The sequence below is a fragment of the Notolepis coatsorum genome (genome assembly GCF_963971535.1).
Source record: "Notolepis coatsorum genome assembly, chromosome: 2".
NCBI lineage: Eukaryota > Metazoa > Chordata > Actinopteri > Aulopiformes > Paralepididae > Notolepis > Notolepis coatsorum.
Window position 1 is genome coordinate 83,681,158 of NC_140166.1, and position 17,745 is coordinate 83,698,902.

Sequence of the window (17,745 nt, forward strand, 5' to 3'; positions counted from 1 at the left end):
TTTTACTTCTCAGGCATGTAATCCGAGCCGATTGCAGTCTTTGTGGTCCCTCAGAACAGCGTGGAATATGTGTTTCGAGCACCCAGCATTGGATCAATAAACGCGATCGATATTTGGAATGGCGATCAGGAATTGGAATAATCTTTTTGGAGAACATCTGATCTGAGGTAAGGAATCTATTTTACCAGTCTTGGGGTAATCAGAGCTTTTTTCATCCACAGATATATCAATGTGGGCCCTATATGTGTGTGTGTGTGCTGATCAGGAAATAAGATAATCGATTTTCAGCCCACTTCTCTAGCGTGCATAAGTACACATATACTATCGATAATCTAGCGTTTATTTGAAAACGATTCATAAATAGGCCGTAAATACACATAAACGTTTTTTGTGTATTCCAGTAAAGGGCGATTCCTGTGGAATCTCTTTTTCTTTCTGGAAATTTCCAAAAACTAGCGTTTTTCAAAATGGTATAAAACGGAAATGTACCAATGAAAAAACAATCATTGTTAAACAGTCATTGATAAGCGACAGGCGTATTAGACACATAGCCATAATTTAAGATATAGTTTATGCATTCGCAAATGTCATTGAATAGAGCGCTGGCACTCAAGCTCTAAATCGTGCGCCCCCTGCTGGCACTCAAAGTGTTAAGGGGATGCAGACCAGAGAAAGACGTTTGTCTTGTTTACATCAGGGTCCCCCATTTTCAACTCTCTCTTTGTGTCTCTCTCACTATCTCTCTCTGTGTGTCTCACTATCTTTCTCCTCTCTCTCTCTCTCTCTCTCTCTCTCTCTCTCTCTCTCTCTCTCTCTCTCTCTCTCTGTGTCTCTCTCTGTGTCTCTCTCTGCCTCTCTCTCTCTGTGTGTCTCTCCTGCTCTCTCTCTCTTGCTCTCTCTCTGTGTCTCTCCTGCTCTCTCTCGCTCTCCTCTCTCTCTGCCTCTCTCTCTCTGTGTCTCTCCTGCTCTCTCTCTCTCTCTCTCTCTCTCTCTCTCTCTCTCTCTCTCTCTCTCTCTCTCTCTCTCTCTCTCTCTCTCTCTCTCTCTCTCTCTCTCTCTCTCTCTCTCTCTCTCTCTCTCTCTCTCTCTCTCTCTCTGTGTATCTCCCTCTATCTCCATCCATTCGACCTCTACAGGTTATGTTAAAGTGGTATGTGGTCCAGTTATGCTGGCTCAATACACACAATTGTAATTTCTTGCCACAACCCATGCTGTTCCTCATACTAGCTCTGGATAGGTAACCACAAACTAATGCAAAGTCAAGTCAAGATACTCCTCTGCAACCTCCTTCCTAAAAATATAGTCTGCTCTGGTACACTACTGACATTAAAGACCACTTATTAAATTAAAACAGACATAATCCTTTCACTACCACACTACAGAAGGTTAACCTTTCACTACCACACTACAGAAGGTTAACCTTTCACAACCACACTACAGAAGGTTAACCTTTCACTACCACACTACAGAAGGTTAACCTTTTACTACCACACACACAGAAGGTTAACCTTTCACTACCACACTAAATTAAATAAACTATCATGACTACTTTTCCTTCATGGGTGTTGTGTTTACAGTGCCACAAGACAGAGTCATTGTCATAACAAAAGTGCCTGACTAGAACGCAGCAAGGTGTTAATTGCCCCCAGAGAGAGAGGGGGCCATGGATTACAATGCATTCTGGGTAGGGTTGTAGTTTTTAAACACTAAGTGTAAAAATGTCAAAGCCATTTTCTCTGATTAGGTTTTGTGATAATCACCATGATTCATAAGTAGCTTGAAAAGTATCCCACCAAAATGTCCAAGTGATGGCTTATTTTGAAGGTATGAATCTGTACTTTCATAATATGTAAAAGAAATAATAATAATAATAAATAAATTTGAAGATGCCTCAACAAGTCCCTACTGTATACGGCTAGTCACATATGTCATTTTGAGAGAATCACTGTTTTTGTTCAGTAGCTTGGTTTACATTATGCAGTTTGTACAAAAAAGCGAAAACACAATATTTATAGTTCATTTTAATGATTGTTAAAACTACAGTAGTTGTAGATATGATAATATCTCATACTTTTACAATACAGGACTTTTACAATACAATATAATACTTTTACAATACAGGAAGTTCCAAGTCAGTCAGAAGATTCTTAAGAACTTCTACTCATGTACAATAGAGAGCATCCTGACTGGCAATATCACCTCCTGGTTTGGGAATAGCACCGCACAAGACCGTAGCAGACTACAGAGAGTGGCCCGTTCAGCCGAACGCACAATTGGAGGGGGGCTTCCCACTCTCCAGAACATTTACAACAAGCAGTGCATGGGTAAGGCTAAGAGAATTATCAAGACTCCAGCCACCCAAACAACTGACTCTTTGAACTGCTGCGGTCAGGCAAGCGATACCGGAGTCTCATGGCAAGCACAGAAAGACTCAGAAGAAGCTTCTATTGATTGATTGATTGATTGAAAACTTTATTAACAGATTGCAGAATGGGTACAATACAGTACAGCTCAATACACACAATTGTTAAGGGGATGCAGACCAGAGAAAGACTTTCGTCTTGTTTACATCAGGGTCCCCCATTTTCAATTCATCAGGACATATATGACATACATGACATACAGATAGTCAGTACTGCTACATCTATACATTTATGACATACCAGATTTGCAAATACAGTACTGTTTGTGATACAGAAGGAGTCAAGAAAAGGGAGTATATACATTTGACGTAGAAACTGTACATTGGAGGAGGTTGGGTGGGGGGGGGTTGGGTACACTGGGATATTGACAACCATACTGTGTAATCTACATTGGAGGTGGTTGGGGGGGGGGGGTACACTGTATAAACAAGCAAAACTGTACATTGAGGGGGGGGGAGACACTGTACAAACAAACAAAATTGTACATTGGACTATTGACAAAACCATACTAGGTAAATGACTGTACATTGGAGGGGGTTGGGTTAGGATATTTACAGGCCATCAGGATGCTCAACGAACAATAACACTATGTAACAACCATTAAATGCACTCACAGCACACACATCCACACGCACACACTCACTTTAAACAAACAACTCACTGCATCACCCACTTTACACACTTTAGAACACCTAAACACACTTTATATTTATTGGTAAAGAATTTGCACTACAACCCATACCTCATTACACCTTACTGTAAATTGTACCTAAATTGTACCTCATCCCATTTCTCCTTGCACTATATAGTATATTGTATATTAGTATATTGTATAGTATATTGTATGGTAACTCAGTTACTTCTACTCTGCATTGAACATTGTACATATGTACATACTGAACACTTGTGTCTACGTACGTGACTTCTATTTTATACTTGCTATACTTATTTTATTTTATACTTATCTATTTTTGTCTAGCACAGTCTCTGGAGCGTAACAGAAAGAAGCATTTTGTATAAAAGTATTCTGTACTTCTGTATGACAACTAATAAAGAAACTTGAACTTGAATTCAACCACTCGATCATGGTAGAGAGACGTGTTCATAATCACTCAATGGAAACTGAGCAGCACAGAGTTATAGAAATAGCGTGGATTATATTTCATAGTGGCATTCACCCTTTAAAGACCCCACAAACACCCCATTCCAGAGGACGTGTTGCTTCCGTCGTCGGATGTGTTTCTAAATGAGAAATGATGAAGGACCTAACGTCAGGAGGGACATTAACCAAACATAATGGCAACACAGAGAGTGATTCCTTCATCTGAACCTTCCCTCGTGGGAAGCCACAGTGGAGGAGGATCAAGAGGAGAGGATTGAGATGAGAGGTCGCTTTGAGTAAACACTTAGCGCCATTAGATGGAAGCGGGGGAATCCATGATCATATTTCATTGGATGTAATGTGTGTATAAATACTCCGCTGAGTGAAGGGTGGGACAACATGTGGGGTTTTTAATTGTGCCATGTGGAATTTCCCCCCGCAAATGTAGTTTCCATAGCAATGTGTAAAGAAAAGAGACAGTAAGTAAGTAAGTAAAACTGTATTTATATAGCACCCCTTCTCAGCAGTGCTTTACAACAGTAATATAACGTCAATAAAATACAGTAAGGGGAAACATTTGAATAAAGGAATAAAACATAAAATGAACTAAAACAACAGAACAAACAAACTAAAAGACATGAACAGAAAAACGGTTTAAAAGCCTGCCTGTAGAGGTATGTTTTTAGCTGTCTTTTAAAAACGAGTTCAAAGGGACAGTATGTCTAGTCTAATGAGGATTGTGTGGTCAAACTGTGTGCGGCCAAACAACACGACTCATATTCGGAGGCACTCGGGGCTCATCGTTTGATATCGATGGCGCTGATTTTGTCTTTTCTTTCACTGGTCCGGCCGGCATCATAGGTGTTCCTGTTAGCTGGGAGGAAGAGAAAGAAGAGTAAAACGTCCAATTACCTCATCTCCATCGATCCCACGGACCTGTCTCGAGGCGGGGAGAGCTTCATTGGCAAGCTGAGGTGAGGCTGCGCCGACCGGCTCCCGTTTTCCTTTGTTGACAGTTGAGGTTTTATCAATGACTTTTCTCTTACTGAGCCTTTGGTCCTGTTCAAATCCACAAGTCTCCCTCAGTAGATTTTGAACAAAATCTCATTGTTTGCTTTGCTCTATGACAGTGAGATGCAACACACACATTATTTCTACCTGTCTAGATTGCCATAGGGATTGATTTTTTTATTGGGAAAATAATTTAACACTATATACAATGTTATCATTTGTGATCGTTTGCTTCAAACAATGCATTTGGTGGTATTCATTATTCAGGGCAATCTGTCTTCCTAAAACCCCCAAGGGGATGTGTTTCCCTGGACCTGTTCAAAATGTGTATTGATCCAAGAAAATACAACTAAATACATGTCCCTTCAGTTCCTAACCAGGATTAAGATCTATAATGCTTTGTTTAGATTCCATAATAAGAAGCTGTGCACACAAGGAAACTGTATACAGAGTTTGTTTAAGAGTATTAAATGCCACCAGCACATGTTTCTGCTTGTGAAACACAATATTGTAAAGAAATTGTATGTACTTTATATATTTTTGTGTTCACACCAACGTGGTTGTAGTTGGTGAAATTATCAACCAGTCCCTTGCAGGTTCCCACGTGGAAACTGGACATTGTATCTCTCACATCACAAAAGTGTCCGTCCAATCTATAAATAATGCATGGTCAAGCGCCCTAAATCCACGAGGGAACAGATTAAGTGTGTTCACTTCAGCCCCAAATAGGAGCCATAATGACCCGGTAATACATAGCACGTACGTCATGCCTTGGCCTATGACAGTTTGCAGTATGCAGAGATTACAAAGAGAAGCCGGCTATTCTCGGTCCTCGCTCCACAATGGTGGAACGAACTTCCCACCACAGTTAGGACAGCCGAAACCAGACCAATCTTTCGCCATTGACTAAAAACACACTTCTTCAATCAATATCTGAAATGAAAAAAAATATTAAAATAACTAACCTTCTGTCTTCTACTACATTCTTCTACATTCAAGTCAAACCGGAAGTGGCAATCGGTGCATCTGGGAAATCCGTCCGGCAGTCACATATCGTTGCGGCACTCCAGACATACACTGCCGTGCATATGGATCGCTGCCATAACTCAATAATCGATATGATTTGGGCGTTTATTGCTCCATACAAACCGGAAATGGATCTAGGAGTTCGACGTCAAATAAGTGGGATCTTTTTCCTCCAGTCTCGTCGGCGAACAGTACGAGGACACTAACGTTATTTTCAGCCCGATTGTCCATTTCTTTATTTACAAACCATCTGATCAATAAATCAACCCATACTACATAAAGCAGTTAGTGACGATCAAGGAATTATAAACGACCCCCCCCCCTTTCCTTCACGCATGATGAAGCATAACTATACCGATCATATACATTTGAATTTTTTAATATAGCGTATCTAGGGAAGACACGCCAATCGATAATCTATATATGCGTTTAGGCCTATAAATCACGTTCTAGGAATTACTGCAGAAAACGTTAAAAAAAAATTTGTATGAATGTATGAATGAAAAAATATAACGTTCCCACATCCTGAACGATAGATAATCAATGTTGAATGGGCCATAGTAATGTCAATATAGCAATACAATTTCAAAAGTTATAGCCCTGCAAAGAAGGTGAGCCACTCCATAGGGTTATAGTACTGGCAGAGAGGGGCATGAGATGGGCAAACTGCCCGGCGGGCAAAGTGTTAAAGGGGCACGCCAACATTATGGGAAGAGAGATACCAACTTCCTCTCTGTGCGTTCAGTAGAAAGCTATCTGGCTGCAAGCTAGCCTAGCTTAGCACAAATGAATGGAAGTGGATACAGACCACTAGCCTAGCTTAAAACTCCGGGAGAGGTGGCCAACAGCTAGGCTAGTCATCCATATACGCTTCCATTAATTTGTGCTAAGCTGGGCTAGCTTGCAGCCGGATAGCTTTCTACTGAACACACAGAAAGGAAATTAATATATCTTCTTGTCTGACTCTGGAGAAGATGGCAAGCGCATTTCCCATAATGTTGATGTCTTCCTTTAAACATCATCAAGGGTTCATTTGATTTGAGGGTTTAGGATCTGCAGGGGCTTACCGAAAAGCAATGAGATTCAGCTCCAGTGTATTTCGCGACGCACTGCTCTGTTGTTCTATAAGGTCATTTAGAACTGTACTTTGTAAAGAAACTCAAAGTGTTAAGAGCGATGGACTGCTCTGTTGTATGTAAGAGCGGCGGACTGCTCTGTTGTATGTTAGAGTGATGCTCTGTTGTATGTTAGAACTTTGTAAAGAAACTCAAAGTACTAAGAGCGATACACTGCTCTGGTGTTATATAGTTTTTATTTAACAATCTTATCACACTTTTTACTGTCCGTTCTATTTTATAATTTTTAACCTATTTTAAACTGAATCAAACCACACTTAAAAAAAAATATATTCTATTTTATTATTTATATTACTGAAAAACTGTGATTTACTGTACCTTACCTTGCTACCTCTCTATCTTTTTATATTTCATTTTTTATGCTCGCTTATGCCTGTATTTTTTACTGTTGTGAAGCACCTTTAACTGCAAATTCTGTATGAAAAGTGCTATACAAATAAAGTTATCATTATTTATTTCAGATGAAAACATACGAGGCCAAGCCCGACCGGGTTTGAATCTGAAAAGCTTTGCCTTTCTTTCCAGATCAGTTCCCAGCCTTGGAACAAGTCAAACAGTTTGGAAGAACATAGGAAGGTTACATTGACTTCTGTGTGTGTGACTTACCAGGCCTCCTCCTCATCCTTAGAGATAGCATCAAGGCTGCCTTGATTCCATGGAAGCCCCCAAGCAGTTTAATCAAATATGGCTCCTGGCCGTCTTCATTAATCATCTGAGCCGGCCGGACCGCTGGTCGATAGCGGGCGCGGCTCTCTCCCATCGCTCTCAGCTGAATAATGGAGAGCTGATTGAAATGAACTATGACCTCTAACCTAATGCTGGTCACAGTGATGGAAACGGCTGTCCAAAATGAGCGTGTGGCCTTTCGTTAGACCTTTAAGAGCTATCCAATCAGCTGTTTAATAGCTGTGGGTTTGATTGAAGGAGGATGAAAAAAACTAGTTTGGCCTACAGTAGACATGTTTCTTGCAGAGACTCTGTGTGCATCGGCAAGGATATCTCATGTAAAACAAACAGCAGTTCATAAAATAGGACTGGATGTGTATCATAAAATGTTAGGTTTTCAATGCTGTGACTTTAAGCATGATTTAAATTCCATCTTTTTTTGCGCGGGGGGGGGGTGATTTATTCTGCAGAAATTGCTTGTATATCGACAATAAACATTGTATCTCTAATCTATAATATAAGAATGAGCTTGTGACTGTGAATGATTGGCAATATGTGAAGCACTTTCAACTGCAATTTCTGTTTGAAAAGTGCTATACAAATAAAGTGTATTATTATATTGGAGCACACTAGATGATGATTGCTACATAAACCAATACTGGGCTTAATGATGGCATAGCTACCCCAGCACACACACACACGCACGCACGCACGCACGCACGCAAGCACGCACGCACACACACACACACACACACACACACACACACACACACACACACACACACACGTACACACACACACACACACACACACCCTTATTGGCCAATTCTAAAGAATGGCCTTGTTCTTTATGTTTTATTTGCAGGTCTAATCTCATGGGGACCAAATTCACAGTATATGACAGCGGTCTAAACCCTGTCAAGACCACCAGCAGCCTTGAAGCTAGCAGCCTCCGTCAAGAGCTAGCAGCAATTTGTTATGTAAGTATGTAAGCTTAAAGTTCCTAAAAGAAGATATCTATCTATCTATCTATCTATCTATCTATCTATCTATCTATCTATCTATCTATCTATCTATCTATCTATCTATCTATCTATCTATCTATCTATCTATCTATCTATCTATCTATCTATCTATCTATCTATCTATCTATCTATCTATCTATCTATCTATCTATCTATCTATCTATCTATCTATCTATCTATCTATCTATCTATCTATCTATCTATCTATCTATCTATCTATCTATCTATCTATCTATCTATCTATCTATCTATCTATCTATCTATCTATCTATCTATCTATCTATCTATCTATCTATCTATCTATCTATCTATCTATCTATCTATCTATCTATCTATCTATCTATCTATCTATCTATCTATCTATCTATCTATCTATCTATCTATCTATCTATCTATCTATCTATCTATCTATCTATCTATCTATCTATCTATCTATCTATCTATCTATCTATCTATCTATCTATCTATCTATCTATCTATCTATCTATCTATCTATCTATCTATCTATCTATCTATCTATCTATCTATCTATCTATCTATCTATCTATCTATCTATCTATCTATCTATCTATCTATCTATCTATCTATCTATCTATCTATCTATCTATCTATCTATCTATCTATCTATCTATCTATCTATCTATCTATCTATCTATCTATCTATCTATCTATCTATCTATCTATCTATCTATCTATCTATCTATCTATCTATCTATCTATCTATCTATCTATCTATCTATCTATCTATCTATCTATCTATCTATCTATCTATCTATCTATCTATCTATCTATCTATCTATCTATCTATCTATCTATCTATCTATCTATCTATCTATCTATCTATCTATCTATCTATCTATCTATCTATCTATCTATCTATCTATCTATCTATCTATCTATCTATCTATCTATCTATCTATCTATCTATCTATCTATCTATCTATCTATCTATCTATCTATCTATCTATCTATCTATCTATCTATCTATCTATCTATCTATCTATCTATCTATCTATCTATCTATCTATCTATCTATCTAATATTGAGTATAATGTCGTATGATACATCTTGATTATACAACACTTAGTTCCAACCAAGTAATTTGATTGGACAAGAGACATTCCATGAGTGCTGATCTTCAGTTTTGATTGATTGATTGGACATTTTATTACAGTAACAGATTGCAGAATGGGTACAATTACAGTACAGCTCAATAATGCAGACCAGAGAAAGACGTTCGTCTTGTTTACATCCGGGTCCCCCATTTTCAATGAATCATAACAGTAACAGCACTAGGACTTTCAACTATACTGTATGTATCACTCCGCCGCACAGGTGTTCTATTAATAACTGGTAATGAGGCAACGGTCCAAGTTCAATAGCGCAGTTGTGGAACTATCTGCCGTCGCTTATTACTAGGGATGTCCGATATTATCGGCCTACCGATATTGGCATTCAAATGTGATATCGGAAATTATCGGTATCGGTTAAAAAAAAGAAAAGAAAATAATAAAATTTACATTTATTTAACCTTTATTTACCCAGGCAAGCAAGTAAGAACAAATTCTGATTTTATTTATTGTCAAAAGTATGCATAATGTTGTGTTAATTACATGACAAGAGATATGTAATGTTAATTACCTGAAATTATTCTGTTTTTGGGGGGGGGGGGGGGGGGGGGGGGGGAACCCTGCATATATCGGTATCGGTTGATATCGGTATCGGAAATTAAGAGTTGGACAATATCGGTATATCGGTATCGATAAAAAAGCCAATATCGTACATCCCTACTTATTACTGTAACTGTTAACTAATAAATGGCGATTGTAGAACTGTTGTATCAACGCAATATCAAACTTGAGGTTGTGCTGTTATACTGAATATCAGCACGGCTGTGATTATCTTCGGTACTCCGCCTGCAGCCCTTGTACTACAACCGAACCACAGTCGTGCTGATACTCTCTGTATAACAGCACTCCGTCTCTCATGTGATATTGCTTACAGTAATCAAAGTCATAAAACCATGTTGTGGCACACGGTGGATTATGGAGACACCTGCTGTTCATGAGTGGAATGACACTGTGAATAACTGCTACAGCAACGTGCCATAATTCTCTGATGGAATAATAACGAGTCATTCATATATAATATATTATACATGTCATGCATTATGTACATACAGTACATAACGGAATGGAAGGAACTGAGCGTTTGGGGTTTGTCAGATTCATGCTCACAGTGCATCATCTTTCCAATCCAGGAAACCAACGTGTTAGGATTCAAGGGACCCCGTAAAATGAGCGTCATCGTTCCTGGAATGAACATGGACCACGAGAGAGTCTCCATTCGTCCACGAAATGTACGTGATTACCACAGGGCTTTAACCCTTATAGGTCATCTCATCTGTATTTTGTATTCAAAGTACCTCATATTTGGTACCATTTTGAAGCTAACAAAGGCTTTCCAATGATATAAAATAAGTGTATTATTATTATTATTATCATAATTTTTATTATTATAATATGGTTGCACTTGAACTTGTTGAAATTAAACTTGGAAGATAAAAATTAATTTTCAAGCACTTTCCTTGCTTATTTTAGATGTATGTGTAATGAATGGAATGTAGACAATCTTGTTGGCAATATAGAGCAGCTGACAGATTATAAATAGCATCTATTGTTCAAAAGTTATTAATTAATTAATTAATTAATTAATGAAACTAGATTAAAAAATAATTAAAAATATTTTTTTTTACATATTGTGATGGTAATTATAAAACTTTCATGTGTGTGTGTGTTAAAATGTTTCTTCAAACTTACCCCATTCTCTTCATAGAGCCCTTATATGGTGTTAGGGTCTCCAGCGACCCGTTTCAAGGTTATAATATGTAATAACTACCATGTAGTTGATTTAATTAGAACAAGGCTTTATGATATCCTCCACACAACACATATATAAGCACAGCAAAACTATGTTTCACCATTTAGAAAATTCTGACTGTATATCTGCAGAAAAAAAGGTACGACTGTGGTGTTAGGGTCATTCTTGACCCGGCAAGGTAAAACTATACTATAAAAATACTAAATATAAATAAATAAAATAATAATAAATATACTAAACTTTTTTTCAGAAGTTATATTCTAATATTGTTCTATTATAGTCAGAAAACATGATTATCTATGGGTTTCACATTTAGTATATTAAGATTGAACAACCTCATTTTCATCTTAAAAATAAGGAGCATGATGTGTCTCGGGGGCCATAAAATCAAATTACAATGGGATTATATGGTTATTATGAATGCATATAATGTTAGTTAGGATGTAGTATTAACTGAGTGATACTCCTTTCTTTTTAGTGGTCAGGACTGAGTTAGACCCTGGGTCAACATTGACCCGCTAACAACGGTCAGTGGTGCCCATTCCTAACACAACATGAGGGTTAATGGACACAACTGTCCTGTCCTTGAAATACTGTAGGCTTGGTTTCAGTTTGTTGGCTGTTGTGCGAAACACTAGCATGAACTATCTTCTTTGCATTTGTACCGTAGTGGATATCCCTGCGTATTGTACACACACCCCCTCATCTAATTGTGTTGAATTAATTCATTCATTTGACGCGTCTTAAAAGGGATATACAGTTATACAGGCAGTGGTGGAAAGTATTTTTACTCAAGTACTGTACTTAAGTACGAGCTACTTGTTAAATTTCGAGCTACTTGTACATTTTCATTTTAGGGAACTTTATACTTTTACTGCACTACATTTCAAAGGAAATATTGTAGTTTTTACTCCACTACATTTATCTGAACCATCAATTTATAGTTACTTTGAAGAAAAATATTTAGCATAGAAAACATGGCAAAAAAAATAACTGGACCACATACCACTTTAACACAACCTTTAATCAGAGCAGCATAACTGGACCACATACCACTTTAACACAACCTTTAATCAGAGCAGCATAACTGGACCACATACCACTTTAACACAACCTTTAATCAGAGCAGCATAACTGGACCACATACCACTTTAACACAACCTTTAATCAGAGCAGCATAACTGGACCACATACCACTTTAACCTTAATGGATCGAGGATTGAATGCTCCCAAGCACTGGAATACACAAACGTCATAATACAGTAGAATGCATACTTTTACTTTAGATACTTAAGTACATTCAATAGCAAATACGTCTCTACTTTTCATAAGTAGAATTTGAATGGAGGACTTTTAATTGTATCAGAGTACTCATTTATCAGGGTTTTCTACTTTGACTCAAGTAAAGGAACTGTGCACTTCTTCCACCGCTGTGTACAGGCTTCAGCTCCATGGGAGACTAAACACAAAGTAGAAACCTATGCATGAATAAGAATAGAAACCCACCAAGGGTGACACAGTAGAGCACATGTGATTATTTCCACTGTGGTCCCAGATGTTGAAAGAGAGAGGGGGACACGTACTGTAAAGGCAATGACAGATTTGGGATTCAGGCAGTCGTAGGGGCTACAGCGAAGAATCCACTTTACTACACAGTCAGTGAACGTATGAAAATAGAACACTCAAAAAGAACTCTGTGGTGGAAAATATAGCCGTAGCTAATAACTTACTCAGTCCAAAGAGACCTGATTAATACAATTTATTAACTCAATCAAAGTATCAATACAAAATAGTAGGGCTGACCCCTATTAGTCAAATAGTCGACTAATCGATCGAAAGGAGCCGTAGGCGACTGCCAACCTCTTAGTCGAATAATACAAATAAAAAAATATATATAGGCTATATATATTTTTTTTTATATATATATTATTTTTTTTATCATTCTTTCCAAAAGAAAAGAGGCCTAGAAGCGTGGCTAACGCTAATGGCACGCATACCAGACTGCCTAAGAAAACAGGCACAGAGGCACTGAAAGAGGATTTCACCCATCTAATGAACACACTAGACTAGACAAATATCAAGATGTATCCATCAGTGGACCAATTGCATGCTTTTGCAGAGGACAAGAAGCCTTCAGTCGACTCCTTCAGACAATAAGCACCCCCACAGCCCAAATGGAATGATAAAGCCGATAGACTATAAAAAAAGAAATTGGAAAAAAAAGTATATATTTTTTTTATCATATCCAAATCCTTAGTCAGGGACAGCCCTACAAAATAGTAAGAGTTGTTCTGGATGACTCTCAACCAAGTGTTTAGCTAGGACACCAGGGGAGAGAGACCCCCCCCCCCCCCGGATCTTGGAACATCTTTTATACAAAACAGGAAGGGGTGAGGGCCACAGGAATACACAAACATGTGACATCTTTATGGAAAGGTGGGGAAGTGGGATAGGAAGGAATGGGGGTGGGGAGGAAAGATGGGTGAGAGAGATGGGGGGGAAGGGAGTCTTATCTCCCACGACAACTCCCAAACTCGTCCCACAGGACCACGAGACCTTGCTGGCCCGCTGGCAGGACAAGAGCACAGAGAGCGCCATCGAGCTCCACAACAAGACCCCGGTGTGGAACGACGACACCCAGTCCTACGTGCTCAATTTCCACGGCAGGGTCACACAGGCCTCCGTGAAGAACTTCCAGATCATCCACGACAACGACCGTGAGCTCCATCATAATAATAATAATAATAATCCAGAGCCTCAGACTGTTCCTCTGCTAAACAGAGAGAGAGAGAGAGAGATAGACAGACGGACAGAGAGAGAGAGAGAGAGAGATAGATAGATAGATAGATAGATAGATAGATAGATAGATAGATAGATAGATAGATAGATAGATAGATAGATAGATAGATAGATAGATAGATAGATAGATAGATAGATAGATAGATAGATAGATAGATAGATAGATAGATAGATAGATAGATAGATAGATAGATAGATAGATAGATAGATAGATAGCATCAGACTGTTCCTCTGCTAAACAGAGAGAGAGAGATAGATAGACAGACGGACAGAGAGAGAGAGACAGAGAGAGAGAGAGAGATAGATAGACAGACGGACAGAGAGAGAGAGACAGAGAGAGAGAGAGAGAGACAGACAGACAGACAGACAGACAGACAGACAGACAGACAGACAGACAGACAGACAGACAGACAGACAGACAGACAGACAGACAGACAGACAGACAGACAGACAGACAGACAGACAGACAGACAGACAGACAGACAGACAGACAGACAGACATATAGATAGATACCGGTAGATAGATAGATAGATAGATAGATAGATAGATAGATAGATAGATAGATAGATAGATAGATAGATAGATAGATAGATAGATAGATAGATAGATAGATAGATAGATAGATAGATAGATAGATAGATAGATAGATAGATAGATAGATAGATAGATAGATAGATAGATAGATAGATAGATAGATAGATAGATAGATAGATAGATAGATAGACAGACAGACAGACAGACAGACAGACAGACAGACAGACAGACAGACAGACAGACAGACAGACAGACAGACAGACAGACAGACAGACAGACAGACAGACAGACAGACAGACAGACAGACAGACAGACAGACAGACAGACAGACAGACAGACAGACAGACAGACAGACAGACAAGATAGCATCAGACTGTTCCTCTGCTAAATAGAGAATGCAGGATAAGATAAGATGATATATTCCTTTATTGATCCCCTTGGGGAAATTCAGGCATCATAGCAGCATGGGGAGGGGGAAGGGGAGGTACAGGTAGTAGAAGACATGATACAGGTAGTCAAATTATCATACAGTGGTAAAATAAAGTAAAATAAGAATAGAATATAAAATAGGTAGTGTAAACAATATAACAATATAATTAACTCTGGGCATGCGCATAAGGGCAAGTAGGCAGTGTAAAAGGTCAAGGTGCAAGATGAGGGTATGTATGCCTTCTCTAATTATATTTGCCCTACAATAAATATAGTTACAATATAAATATATAATCTAATAATCTAAAATCAAATCTAATATATATAATCAAAAAATGCTAAATAAAATGCTAAATATATGCTCTGATGAAGTAGTATAAAGTATACACATATCATAGGATATCATTTTACATACAGGATATCATTTTACATACCTGCATTGTGTACTATTGTAATCTGTGTACTATCTATAATTATGGAATTAGGGAAGCAAATTGAAGCAATTTAAAGGGATAGTTCAGATTTTTTGGAACCCTAACCCTACAGTATTTCGTACCGGTACTTACTCTGACAGGACTGAAGAGTCCTTTCTCAACACAATCCAAGCTGTTCCTCAAACTGGCTCCAGTTAATTAGCCACTAACTAGTCAATGGGGTCAAGCTCCTGTCCTGTCTGTACAATCTCACTGAGTCTCACTGACATTGACTCCCCAGTGCAACACAGAGTAGACTTCAGTGCGCTTCAGTCAGCTTGTACAGACAGGAGCTCAACCCCATTGACTTTGCATTGGTTTGTGGCTAACTATCCCGAGCTAGTATGAGGAACAGCATGGGTTGTGCTGAGGAAGGACTCTACCGACCAATAACATCATTATTGGTGAGTACGAAATAGGGCTGGGGTTCCAATAATCAATGGCGTATCCCTTCAAGGACCACCATTTATATAGATCATAAATATAAAAATGCCTGAAAATCAGCAAAGTGGTCCAGGCTTTCAGTCAGTATAAAGTCACTTATCTCCTGAGAACTTGTCACAGAAATGTCACCTCTTTGTTTTCTGACCCCCCCCCCCCCCCCCCCCCCCCCCAGCTGACTACATCGTGATGCAGTTCGGCCGCGTGGCAGAGGACGTCTTCACCATGGACTATAACTACCCTATGTGTGCACTCCAAGCCTTCGCCATCGCTCTCTCCAGCTTCGACAGCAAGTTGGCCTGTGAGTAGCCGTCAGCAGCGCACACTCCTCCAGTGCCTCTCTGTGAGATACCCGGCCCCCAAACCCTGGAGGCCAGCGGGACCCGTCCACCCGTCTGGGACCCCGTCCACTCTTCTCAAACAAGGGCTGCAGGTACTGTACCCCCTGAGGCCGGTCTGGGGAACCCCCAAACCGAGACATTCTCTGGAATTGTAGAAGAGCTGAGAATGGTGTTCTGGCACAACCTTGTGTGCACTTGAGTCTGTGTGTGTGTGCGTGTGTTTGTTTGTTTGTTTGTTTGTTTGTTTGTTTGTTTGTTTGTTTGTTTGTGTGTGTGTGTGTGTGTGTGTGTGTGTGTGTGTGTGTGTGTGTGTGTGTGTGTGTGTGTGTGTGTGTGTGTGTGTGTGTGTGTGTGTGTGTGTGTGTGTGGAGGGAACAAGCACAAAGACTAATCCACTATTAAAATAAAATGATTTTGTTGTCATGACTTGTCTTTAATAAATACATTATAAGAGACATAATGTTCCTTTTACGTATTAGTTGGCGAATTCTAACATTTCTTTAACTGTTAAATACTAACAATTGCCCATTTTTAGGTTTTAAGACCGGAGGATTTAGCCGACAGTTTTCTGCAGTGGCTGTATCTGTGTCACACAACTCCTCACGCATGAATATTGTTCACAGTTCTTGAAAACTAACATCTGAAGACTAACATGCATGTAACATTTTATGTATTTATTTTTGTTATTTATGTATTTATGAAATGTTAATTTGCAACTTTTTTTATTTTTGTTTTATTTTTTAACAATACTGGAGTCAGAAGCACACAAAGATATCTCACATGATCGAAGGGATTATTAATTATATCTACACAATACAAACTGATTAGCCACTCGGACGTGAACAGGACAAAAACTTGCAAAACATTGTATCGCCCTATCAAGTATGAGAATGTATAGAAAGTTGAAGGTGCACTTTACTTTTAAGTTTACTGTCGACGAGATGTAGTTGTACATACTTTATTGTGCCTTTGAAGACTGAATCCAATATCACGCCATATCCAATTTGCACCAGATGAAAATCTACGGATGAGTTCCTCCCAGCGGACACTCATCTGGCCTCCCTGACAGGAAGCTCCTTATAAGGCCCTGCCAACCCCCCCCCCCCCCCCCCCCAATCAGTATTGAGTGCCTCTGTCGGGGATACAAACGACAGCCGCCGCGGTCTCACTGTACAATCGTGAACATCAATGGCGGCTCCGTATTCGCTAATTGTGTCAGTACGCCCAACAGTATCTATTGTTGAAGAATTGGAAAAGCATTAACGCTTCCAAAGAACAAATGGCTGCACAGATACAGATTCCTCCTTAAAAAAGACCACTGGCCATTATATTAGCAAAGATGTTTACACCATCGAGAGCCACAAGCTGGTCACTCCCTCTGAGCAGATATGTAATTAGTTACATATCTTCAAATATAGAGCAACCTCCACGGCAATAGCTGGCATATGCATTACAGGT

The 17,745-nt window shown here is 39.0% G+C and overlaps 1 protein-coding gene across 1 annotated transcript in view; it reads left to right on the plus strand.

The window, feature by feature from the left end:
- The window catches only part of tub (TUB bipartite transcription factor), a gene marked incomplete at both ends in the record, with an annotated part of 447,589 nt that extends 431,334 nt beyond the window's left edge, over positions 1-16,255 (plus strand). Inside the window, 5 exons of the mRNA XM_084307358.1 lie at positions 4,387-4,499; positions 8,230-8,344; positions 10,650-10,748; positions 13,815-13,986; positions 16,122-16,255. Of these exons, the coding sequence (XP_084163484.1) occupies positions 4,387-4,499; positions 8,230-8,344; positions 10,650-10,748; positions 13,815-13,986; positions 16,122-16,255 (633 nt within the window). The remainder of the gene's footprint in view (positions 1-4,386; positions 4,500-8,229; positions 8,345-10,649; positions 10,749-13,814; positions 13,987-16,121) is intronic.
- Between the last annotated feature and the right edge of the window lie 1,490 nt (positions 16,256-17,745).